This window comes from Oculina patagonica, chromosome 4, assembly GCF_052425735.1.
Source record: "Oculina patagonica isolate OP01 chromosome 4, crgOcupat, whole genome shotgun sequence".
Classification (NCBI taxonomy): Eukaryota; Metazoa; Cnidaria; class Anthozoa; order Scleractinia; family Oculinidae; genus Oculina; species Oculina patagonica.
The window spans coordinates 50,889,309-50,901,661 of NC_135761.1; the positions used below are offsets into that span (position 1 = coordinate 50,889,309).

Sequence of the window (12,353 nt, forward strand, 5' to 3'; positions counted from 1 at the left end):
TTATTAAGAAGTATCGCTGTTTATTATGCAACTTCACTCAATGAAGTACAAATTTATCACGTCGGATATCGCGCGAAACAAGTACCATTGTTGCACGATATTTAAATTGTAATATACCGCTTTAAAAGTTCTATTTGAAGCAACCTTATTTATTCTGACTACACTAACACGCATAACTTTAGGTAAGAGTAAACTAAAATTAAAAATATTGGTTAAATAGGGTTTAAATGCTTTAGAACAGCCAAGAAACAACACATAGACAACATATAATGTAAAATGTGAGCTTTACTAGCTGTTTATTATATTTTTTTTCGACATGAGTTTTTGCTATAAAGTTTTATACAAATCCTTATAATTTTGACGCCTGCATTCTGACCGAGTTGTCAAAGTGTGAGCCTGGGCTTCCTGTGAATAAGCTTGAACATTTTACAATAGACTATGTACATAAGCTGTACAAACCACACTTTGAAGAAAAAAGAAAAGCAAGCGAGGACGAAGACTGACCGACCTAGAATGACCTAAATCTCCCGCCAAAAACCTATATTTACCTACACATCCCATAACGACCCACGATCCTCTCAATGGTGCCGTCAGAACATTAATTTTTTGACTAATTCATTCATTCAAACGTCAGAAATAACATAATCTGACTACGCGAGAGCGCAAAACACGGTTTCAATTCAGGATTTTGGTCAAGAAAATGTTGACAATTCAATTCGTATTTAAGTGTGTAGCATCAATGCACATTTTACTCGTTATTTTTGTATTTTACATTCCCCAAAATGTTCGCAAATATTGAGAGAAATATACAGTCAACTCTCGCCTTGCGGACACTCGCTATTACGGACAAAATCCAAGTCCCCGGCGAAAGACGTTTGACTGGAAATGACTCCCGCTATTACGGACTCTCGCTATAACGGACACAAAACGACGCCCCGAGCGTGTCCGCCATAATGAGAGTTGACTGTATGGCGATACGACGGGCTCCTATATATTTTGCCTAATACTCTCCGATCCACTGTTTGTAAAAACAATGAGGAATAATCTACAAATGTAAGGTTCGCACGTTCTATGTTATATGAGTAAACGGTTGTTAACTGAATATTTGCCTCTCCCAGCCCTAGCTTGTATTGCAGATATGCACAAGGCAAACTATAGCAATGTGATTCCCTTGTTTCAAACGATGTCTTTGTTTTGGTTTCAAACATGTTAAATCAGGGTAAAAAACAATTTCCCAACTTGAACTTGATATTGAGCTGATTGCGTTGTTTAACAATTTACTGTATTGTGTATTGCTTCGTCGTCCAAACCTTCCACTGAACATCCGAAAACTGAAGATTATCAAGCAACGGAAAGCCTGTTTCGTGTACATCAAACGCCGTAAAAACCATTCAACCGTTATTATACTGACAACAACCATCAGTCTCTACCGTGTGCAAAACACCTACCTAACCACTACCGCGACAGCCACTTTCATTCCCATCAAACACAACCACCACCGCCTCCAACGCAACCCCAGCCACCATCTTCCCCTAAGCCTCCCCCACCACTACATGTACCTCCCCCTATATCTTCTCCACCAACCCGCAACAGCATCACTTCCACAGCCGCTTTCCTCTCCTTCTGACGATTCTCAACCCCAGACACTATAACCAGCAAAACCCGATTAGCAAAACCGTATTTACAGTTTCAAGGGATGTCCTCGTTGAAATCGTCATGACAAAATTTATCCTCAAAAGTTTCAAACGGAGCAACTGTGAAGCTGAAGCTAGCGGTTTGAGAAGGAAGCAGTGATATCTCAGATGGAAGTGAGTAGTTAGGGATACACAGACGATACAGCACAAGCAACGAGAACGCCAGAGCGAGACTCTGAGGAATGCTTTGTGCTCTAGGGGAGATAACCACCCTATTCAACTTGAGATCCACTCGAACCATGGTGTCGGAATCAAATTTAATCAACCACACGCCATAACTAAAATTACGAACTGAACACCAGCCTCGTTCGCCAAACAGCTTGTAGAACTTTAAATCCACATCTTTAACGGCTAAGGACGTTTCCTGCAGCTTAGCGATACACACACCCCAATCTTTATTACCTCGCCGGATCAGCATGGCGTTTTCATCCTCACCCGGGTTCAGAAAATTCTTCTGATGATCTTGAACTTGTTTTCGTTCTGGAAACGTATCGGGGCTGATTGTGTGGGCTGATGCTACTACCTGACCATAGAGGTTAATTATCTCCAATGCGGATAGCAGTGTATCTGTTATGTGAACAACTCGACAACTGAACGCTTGATTTCCTCTCCAGTCATGAACAGGCTGGGTATAGCAGTCACAAGGCAAAGATACATGCTTCGCTAGATCACTCGCAGGAAAAAACTCTTGTGGGCAATTTAAGATCATCGATGGATGGTTAATTCGCACAGTATCCTTCCTTGGCTGAATTTCAAACCAGTACTTTGTGATGATCGGTGGGTCAATCTTTAGTGTCAACTTCACCGTGTACTGTCCTCCGCAAAGAGGAACGTCAATAATGATAGGCCGTTGACGTACAGTACAATCGAACGATACAGTTGGAAGGTAAGGAAGGAGGTCTACTTGACTCTCAGTGATAAACTTCATTCGGATGAATCCCGGTTTGTAAAGAGAAACGATGACCGTATGCTTTGTACCATTATCGAGTGTTACTCGGTGTGGTGGGTGATTAGTACTAAGACGATCACTTCCTTTAAAGGCTTGTTTAAAAAGTAATTCTCTCGTTAAGTTTTCCACCCGAACAAAATAGACTTCATTGCTTTTAAAACCCAGTGCTTCAATTTTCCGGATCCAACATGAATACTCGAGACGAGCAAGTGTAAGATACAGCCAATTGGGTGGTGGTGGCGTGGGATCAGGCGGATCACCTCTATACATGGCTCCTGCTTTCGCAAACCGCAATCCTGCAGCCTTCCAAACTTCTCTGGTCTTCCTTTCGGAAAAATCGTAGAACACGGATGCTGGGGTTCTTCGACCTCTTACTGTATCATCGTGATGTAACGACTTTCCAAGCAGCTCTGCTGTTGTGCGCTTGTAGTTTAAGGGGTGAAGTTGATGGGTATGCCAAATAAGTTCCACATCATAACATGGAACCATGGATACGTCTGGGTGGAGCTTCTTAAGTTGAAGGTGATGCTCATAACGCTCCACGGCACTCTGGAGAAACAAGTCATCACTGTAGTGGGGCAAAGAGACTTGGTAATAGAACTTGAACTGACGGTAACAAGCTTCTTCCAAATTGTACTGAATTCTGGATTGGTATTCTGTCAGCACTGGCGGCGGTTTTGAAAGATCTACCTCAAAAGGTTCTTCTGGAAACACTGTAGACCAGCGATCTTTCGTTAACTGAAGGGCCAGGTTTCTTTGTGCGCTGTTTATAGGGGAGTGATCCAACATTGTGGATATGATATTGAGGCAGTCCTGCTCGTAATGATGTGGAGATAGCATGTGCACATGCCAGACCCATTCAATGTCTAATGGAGCTGCCTGGAATGAAACTGTACCAGATCCCGAGGCAAATGGCAACCAGAAGAGTTCATATCGTCTGATAGCATTTTTCACAACACACCCTTTGCATAAGTTTGGATATTCGTCTACCAGCTTTAGGAATTCAAGCTCATCCTTGGCTGCCTGGATCAGATCTATTCCAAGTCTCTGGGAGAAATTCTTTTCGCTAGACATACTCAGAACGCACTGCATGACCACCAAAGGGCAAGTGCGTCTCTCTAAATAAAAAGGATGGAACGGAAAATCAGTTATCATTCTTTACACAATACCCCGAAAATGACATCCCCTCTCTCCCAAAAAAGTCTTAGATGCAAAGTGCCTTCCAAAAACACTGGCTTATGCCAGGGGTTACAGTCTTATCATCGGGATTTCACGTTACATGTAGTATTCTCGACAGTATTTGATAAACAAAATTCACTGCTATAATACCCCACACGATGTTGCCTTTTCCTCGGCCGAAGGTATTTCACAAAGTAGTGGCATTGTCCTCACCACCTTTGAAAATAACCCACATTAAAGTACTTTGAACGAATATAAGCTAGTGTTTAAATAACTGAAAATGTGGTCGCATTTTCATTTCCAGTCGGCCGAGTGTGGACAGCACGGTATCCTATCCTAATTCCATACTACGCTTAAACACTGACTGTCTTATAATAATAAATACAATTGATTAAGCGCCTATTAGCTTTTATATATCAGTCGTTGATAAACACAGGTTGAAAGCGATGCAGCAAGACTGCATCATTTCACACAAACTTGGTGATATATAGTGACCAGAAGAGACACTGATCTACCTTTCTTCTTTCTTTCCTGTAACACCACCATCATTCGAAGTTGAAATTCACCAAAATGGTATTCAATCAATCAAAAACCGGCAATGGTTTTTTACAATTATCCAATGAATTGTTTTTGCCCGCTGAAACTCTAAATGGAAATTTTTCCTAATCGTGACACGGTTCATGTACGGTCTATTTATAGCTAATAACGACTTCCTGTTTTCTTGTCATGCAACCCTCTTTGCGTTTCATTCTTTTAACGTGTAGGGAATCACATTTCCAATTTATAAACTCATCCAAGTTATTAAATAATTTTCTCTTCAGAGGAGTTTTGAAAAACACTTGTACATAACGCTATGGCCACTTTTTTCCTGAAAGACTTCCTGAACAGCAAATATATGAATTCATTTGTAATTTTAATTTGCAAAGCGTCGCAAAGGAAGTATAATTGCTAGTTTGCGCGGTCCGTTTGTTACCTATTCTTGTTTTTGTTGGTTTGCTTACTGCAATTTAGAAGTTATTTTCTACCTGAGTAAAAATCGTGACAAGAAAGTCAGTTTTTAAATGTATTGGGAATTGTAATTGTAACTATTCGCATCCCTTCACAATCGGTCGACGGTTGGTTAAAATACTATTATTTTTCGCTTTTAAAACACATCCACAAGTCAAGTCACCCAACAACAAAGAATTATCTTGGTTGAATTAATTAGTACTAATTAAGATGATGTACAGACTAACAGTTTAGAGGTTAAAAAAAAAACGCTAGCTAATTCTAAATAAACGAAGTCCCTAGAATTTGCGTCAAATATCTGACATCGTATAATCCTAAACTGTCTGTCTTTATATAAAGTTAGACATGTATTTAAAACTCACCTTACTTCTCGTGCAAAACAGATTTCATGTAAACTTGTGTTAAAAGTGATGCGCAGATTGTTCGTGACTAGTGTCATGATAGATTATATGCAGAATCACACGTGCTTATTTTGGTGACGTTTATTTCCTACAGAGCACAACTGCACAAGGCGACTTTACATGCGCAATTTTCATGTGACAGCTTTTATTTGCTCGTGTAGATGAGAATCATTGGTCAATTTTTATGTGACAAATATATTTGTTGACAATCTGGCGTGTTAGCTTTTATGTGACAAAAGAAGTTGTAACATACGAAATTTCCTCATGTAGACGACTCGTCACAAAATGTGGCAAATATTGCGTCAGCATATGTCGTCACCGATCTCCCAAACTCTGTTCGTATCTCTGCTGTCCAAGGTCATTACTGGCGGACTAAACTTTAGAATTGACACATAAAAATTCGCCGTGTAAACCCGGCTTGAGCCATCAGCATCTGTATTTTGTCACAAATAGCACAATGCGTGTATTTTACCCGTATAACGTTCTAATCTTATAGTACAATGAAAATGCCGCTAGCATGCTGCTTTGAATACACGTTTTCGTCAAATTTGGCTAATAAATGTTGCAAGGTAATTATCAATAACGAGAGAGAGTCGTGGCGTAAATTACTGGACAAACCGAATAATTAACTAAAATAATTAAACTAGAGCAATTTTCGGTCGTGTCGTAAAACCAAAACCAAAGTAATCAGTCTGGCCAAACACAAAGGACACAGACAATACAGTGAACTTATCCAAACACGAGGCAAATACTTGTAGTCGATTGGTAGCGCGGGAAACATGTGACAGCGAGTCGCGATTGGTTCTGCCTTTTCTTCTGATCATTGGTTGAGAAAGCCGCGCAGGTTTTGTAAACTAATCACTTAGCAAAGTAATGCATTTCTAAAGCAAATGAGAATTACTTTCGACACTCAAGTGAAAACCACCCTAATGCCAGATAAACAAATATTTGTTAGTTCTAAAGCTTCAATATAGTTTTGGTCCTTTGAAGTTCGCCGAGTTTCCTAACCAGTCTCCCTCTACTAAACAATTCCATATACGCAAACGAGCAGAGTAACGTCTTTGCTAACTGTGTACATGCTTTTGCTTCGAATTATTCAATTTAGACGATCTCGTAAACCCGGCAATACCGGCAATGTTTCCTCTGTTCTCTCCACGTTTGTTAACATGTCCAGTGTATATGATGGTAATTTTATTTCTCTTGCAGTTGTAACCATTATAAAGTACTGCTGGAGACAAATTCGTGTTTGGTTCGTGGCGGCAGCAACCAATCCCACTAACCTCCCATAAATTATCCACACAAAGAATGTACTAAAAACAACTTTAACCAAACAACACCACAAATTACAACATCAAAATGGTTCAATTGTTACTCCAGTAACCAGCGGCCCGGATATCCAATTAATCTCCACCTCCACATCCACCGCCACAGCCACCTCCACCACATCCGCCCCCAGCGCCACACCCTCCGCCACCATCACCACCGCCACCACAACCACCGCCACCACCACCACAACCACCACCACCATCTCCTCCACCTACGCATCCTCCCCCACCATCCCCTCCAACACAGCCTCCACCAACATCACTCCCTACACAGCCACTAGCATCACCTGTGCCTAAACAAGCGCTCCCTGTCCCATCCCAGCCATTTCCACCCCAACCATCTCCACTATCTTCAGAAGCACTTTGTAAGCCTTGGATGCAATAACAAGAAGTATCTTGGCTGAAATCGTAAACAATATCAGCAAACTCTTCCGCAGCATCGATGAATTCGTTGGCCACAGAAAGGTAATCATTTCTGTGTACATTTTTACTCAAATAGCCGGCGGTGTACAGCGAAGGAGAGACGGGAGTCGAAGCATCTGCGTTGAAAGGCATGCACAGAAGGTACAAGATAGGCACTGAGCACGCCAAGGCGAGAATCTCAGGAACGTTTTGAGCATGAGGGGAGATTACAATTTTGTTCCTCATTAGATCTATTCGCACCATGATGTCAGAGTTAACTTTAATCAGGAACAATCCACCACTGGATTTGCGAACTGAACACCAGCCACGTTCGCCAAACAGCTTGTAGACCGTTAACCTTAACAAATGCTGCTGCTTTTGTTTTCCTTTGCCAAAAAAATGCTGCCACCTCCGTCGTTCTCTGCCGGCTTGGTTCGTTTTCAGCAGCTTACCAATGCAGACTGCCCAGTCCTTATGACCTCGAACCAGCATAGCCCTCTCTCCCTCATCCCGGTTCAGGAAAATGTTGTTTCTCTGGTCTTCAACAGTACTTTGTTTCGGAAACATGTTTGCACTAATTGTGTGGGCTGATGCCACAACCTGATCGTAATTGCCAATTATCTCCACTGCAGATAGCGCCGCATTTGACGCGTGAACAACTCGGCACTTGAACACTTGATTTCCTCTCCAGTCAAGAATATTGTTAGTGGAATAGTCACATGGCAAATGTGGCTTCGCAAGATCACTGGGAGTTAGCATGAGCTGAGGATAGCTAAGGATCTTTGACGGATGATTACTTTGTGTACAAATCTTTCCAGATTGAACGTCGAAGCAGTATTTATTGATGATCGGTGGTTGATCAATAGCGATTGTTAGCAATGCCGTGTACTGTCCTCTATTAAGGGGAACATCAATTGAGATTGCAGGGACAGTGTCATCAAATGGAACAGCCTCAAGATAGGAAAGAAGGTCAAGTCGACTCGCTGCGATCAGCTTCTTACCAAACAGCTTCTTCTTAAAAAGAAGGATATTGAGCCTATGCTTTGTTTCATTGTCGAAAAGGAACTGTTTTGGAAGAGAGACATCTACTGGAGAGTTACCCTTGAACGTTTGCGAAAAAAGTGATCTTCCTACCATGTTTTCGACGCGGAGAACGAAGTTTTTCTTACTTTTTAAATTCAATGCTTGGATTTTCTGAATCTCACACCAATATTCTGAACGAGCCAGTGGAGCGTACAGCCATTTGGGTGTAGGTGGCCTAGGATCAGGTGGATCACCCCTGTACATGGCTCCTGCTTTCGCGTAACGCAAACCTGCCGCCTCCCAAACTTCTCTCGTCTTCATTTCTGAATCGTACAACTTGGATCCTGGGATACGACCCGTTACTGTATCATCATGATGTAACGGCTTCCCAAGCAGCTCTGCTGTTGTGCGCTTGTAGTTTAAGGGGTGAAGTTGATGGGTGTGCCAAATAAGGTCGACATCATAACATGGAACCATGAATACGTCTGGGTGTAGCTTCTTAAGCTGCAGATGATGCTCATAACGCACCACAGCGCCCTTGAGAAATAAATCGTCATTGAAGTGCGGCAAGGAAACTTGGTAATAGAACTTGAACTGACGATAACAGGCTTCTTCCAGATTGTACTGAATTCTGGATCTATACTCTGTCAACACCGTCGGAGGCTTTGTAAGATCTACTTCAAAAGGCTCCTCTGGATATGCCTTTTGCCACTGAAGCGATGTAAACCGAAGGAATTGGTCTCTTTGTGTACTGCCTAAAGGAGAGTGATCCAACACTGTGGAGATGATATTAAGACAGTCCTGCTCGTAGTACGATGGAGCCAACATATGAACATGCCAGACCCATTCAATGTCTAATGGAGCTGCCAAGATGGTATCTGTGTAAAATCTCGAGGCAAATGGTAGCCATAAGAGTTCATATCGTCTGATGGCATTTTCGACAACAGCCCCTTTGTATAAGTTGGGATATTCGTCTACCACCTTTAGAAACTTCAGCTCGTTCTTAGCTGCCTGGATCAGATCTATTCCAAGACTCTGGGTGAAACTGACTTGTCGCGATCGTTGAGACATACCTGAATTCGGCAAGGTTGGTTTTGGACTGTCAAGGGTCAGTTTTGATCTCTGAAATAATGTTTCAAATAAATAAATACATTTTCATATAACTAAAAAGTATGAGAAGTTTGAAGATGAAGTATTCGACATGACACGAGCAAGGTACAAAGAAAAAGTTTGAGTCCCCGACGGGAATCGAACCCATGGCCTCTCAGATACCGGTTGGGCGCTCTAACAAACTGAGCTAAGAGAGACTTGTTGCGAGCTAGGCCATTTACGGCTAGGTTGATAAGTGACAAGCGTCCTGCATACTGCTAGGATCAGCAATGTCGAAATCATCAAATTTGTAGTAAATAATAAAGATGGTAGATTTTTAAGCTCGGTGATAAATTCTGAAGAAATTATTCTACATGACACGAGCGTGGGACAAAGAAAAAATCTGAGTCCCCGACGGGAATCGAACCCATGGCCTCCCAGATACCGGTTGGGCGCTCTAACCAACTGAGCTACGAGAGACTCGTTGCGAGCTGTGCCATTTTACTAGGTAGCTCAGTTGGTAAGAGCCCCCAACCAGTATCTGGGAGGCCATGGGTTCGATTCCCGTCGGGGACTCAGAATTTTTCTTTGTACCTTGCTCGTGTCATGTTGAATACTTCATCTTCATTATTTATTACCGAGCTTAAAATTTACCATCTTTATTATTTACTACAAACTTGATGAATTCGACATTGCAGGACGCGTGTCACTTAACAACCTAGTAAAATGGCCCAGCTCACAACGAGTCTCTCGTAGCTCAGTTGGTTAGAGCGCCCAACCGGTATCTGTGAGGCCATGGGTTCGATTCCCGTCGGGGACTCTGCAGAATTTTTCTTTGTACCTTGCTCGTGTCATGTTGAATACTTCATCTTCATTATTTATTACCGAGCTTAAAATTTACCATCTTTATTATTTACTATGAGAAGTTTATTGTGGTTGATCTTTTGGTAAAATTCTGGGAGGTATTTTGACGTTAACGTATAACTTTTTATAAGTCTCAAATCTCTGCTCATGGTCGACGCATTTGGTGTATATATAATTAAATAAATTAATGAATATCGTCCAACAAAGGAAAGACTGTGAATACATATTTCAAGAACAGTAAGTGACAGGGACTTGTGTTGCACCTATACTTTTCTTTATAAGGAATAGAGGTTCTCAGCGGTGGTGGTGTTAATAATTTCCATTTACCAGACTTTTTGTCCAAACACCAGTCTCATTCCCATTTTTTGTTTAAGATTCCCAGTCCCAGTGATCTAAATTTTATTTCGCCAAAAAAATACTTAGGTTTCTTCGGAATACTGTGGCGTTTAGAAGAAGGATTCAGCTAAATGCCTTTAATTGGTTCATTGGTCCCCTTGTTTGTAGCCTGAATTTCAGACATCCCTCTGTGCTCGCCTGCTTGCCAGAAGGAACGTTCCTTCTGGCAAGCAGGCGAGCACAGAGGGATGTCTGAAATTCAGGCTACCTTGTTTGCTCTTGGTTAATTTCTTAAAACCGATATATTTGGCAAAAAGTATCAAAGACATTGTTCCAGCCATGTTGTCCAGTCCAGCTAGGACTCCAAATACAAATTCAAGTGGATCTGCAATGGTTATTTTCAGCCCTTGGAGGACCTATTGTTCATTTATCATGAAGCACTTGGCAGGTCACGGTCTCAACGTACAAAGACATGTCCCACTGCACGTCCTATTCTTCTACGCGCAAACAACTAACAAAGCTTACATCAATTGCTAGCTATTGCTATAGGAAAACAAACATTACAACTTGACATATACTAACATAACTAATGGTTTTGATCCTCAGAATTGTTTTTGCAAAGCTTGTGTCTTCGCGTATTAGTTTTGTTGCGAGAAAGTATGGCAAATATGGGCATTCGTCTGGCAGCGCAAAGGGCACTTAATTTCTGTTAACTGAGAGAACAGCGAGAAATCTGTGCAGTTAAACTACTGCATCATCTCAGCCAACAGTCGATTCACATGGCGTTTCGTACTCACCCTGACGGAAAGTTTTACTTTCGATTTCCTGCGTCCATTTCACCAATGATGTTGTACAGGATAAGCTTGTCGCGCGTGCAGGATCATTCAATGTGTCGTGATTTGAAGTCACGCGATTCTCTGGAATCACGCGCGCAAGCCACATAGCAAGATAAAGACAATTTTAATTTGACGATTGAGAATTTGCAGCTGTGGTAAAAATGATCAAAACTTAGAGAAGTATTTGAAATGAAATCATTGTGGGTCGCCGTTTCACAAGTTTGGTAACGCACTAAAGGGGCAAATTAAACGGAACGACTTTGCCTAAGATTATCGCATGCGACAAGCAGTACGCCATGACTGCAACACGATTTGCGTCGCGTATAAAATTAACCTACCACATCCATTATACATTAAAAAATTGTATTGTTGTATTGTATTGTATCCTTGGACAGACGCGCGCAATGTGTAAATGGTCCAAAGTCATTTCGTAGGTCTGTCGTAAGCTTGTCGCCTGCGAGAAAGTCGTACAGTGTTAATCGGCCTATACCATAGAAAGAGAAGGTAATTCAATCTGTCTCGCAGTGTGCCCAGATACGAGACCACGAAATGCCCTTGTAAAAATTTAAACAGGGTCTCGAAGATCAAGAAGAGAGACATTAAACAGACCGTACCAGTCAAAAATAATGTCGGATAAAGATCAGAGTGAAGGCCATTTTACTGTTTTTCTATGACATTTGATAATACGAACTATTGTAGTAGTGACTAAACTCACCTTAATTTGTCCAAAACACTTCAGTGCAATCGCTTCTTGCGCCCACTATTTTTGTTCGACTGGCCTTCCAAACGTGGACGGGGATCAATGATATTACTAATCTTTGGCCTTATACACGGGAGGAGAGGGTGGGGTCGTATTTTGCCCGGAGCGGGGGTCTGCTTTGGATAGAGCTGTTAATAAGAAACGAAGGCTATATACTCGTCTCTAAGCATAACAACAATAAACAGGTAATTTTAGTCAGTACGTTGGGGACAAAAACAAATACAACGCCTTTGATGGTGCATGGAGTTAACGAAAAATGCTGCATATGACACGACAAAGAAGTGGTTTTTTTCTTCGATTTAACGAGCCTCTATATAACGAAGTCCTCGATATAACGAACGATATTTTTCTCCCTTGTTATGGTGAAATGTATAAAAAGGCACCTCAATATAACCCAACCTCGTTATAACGACCATATTTTGCCAGTCCCTTGGACCTTCGTTATATCGAGGATCCACTGTACTTTTATTAATTTTGACACATGAGC

General features: G+C 41.6%; 2 protein-coding genes across 2 annotated transcripts; both read right to left on the minus strand.

Moving 5' to 3' along the window:
• Positions 1–39: 39 nt before the first annotated feature.
• Positions 40–3,717, minus strand: LOC144650477 (uncharacterized). The gene has a single exon (XM_078510158.1). It carries the CDS (start codon positions 3,715–3,717, stop codon positions 1,690–1,692), a length of 2,028 nt encoding a protein of 675 aa, XP_078366284.1. The 3' UTR covers positions 40–1,689.
• Positions 3,718–6,631: 2,914 nt separating this feature from the next.
• On the minus strand, positions 6,632–11,891 carry LOC144648563 (uncharacterized). Its single transcript, XM_078508088.1, has 2 exons — positions 11,822–11,891; positions 6,632–9,103 (listed from the first exon to the last, which is right to left on the minus strand). The coding sequence occupies exon 2, from the start codon at positions 9,050–9,052 to the stop codon at positions 6,632–6,634; it is 2,421 nt and encodes an 806-aa protein (XP_078364214.1). The 5' UTR covers positions 9,053–9,103; positions 11,822–11,891.
• Between the last annotated feature and the right edge of the window lie 462 nt (positions 11,892–12,353).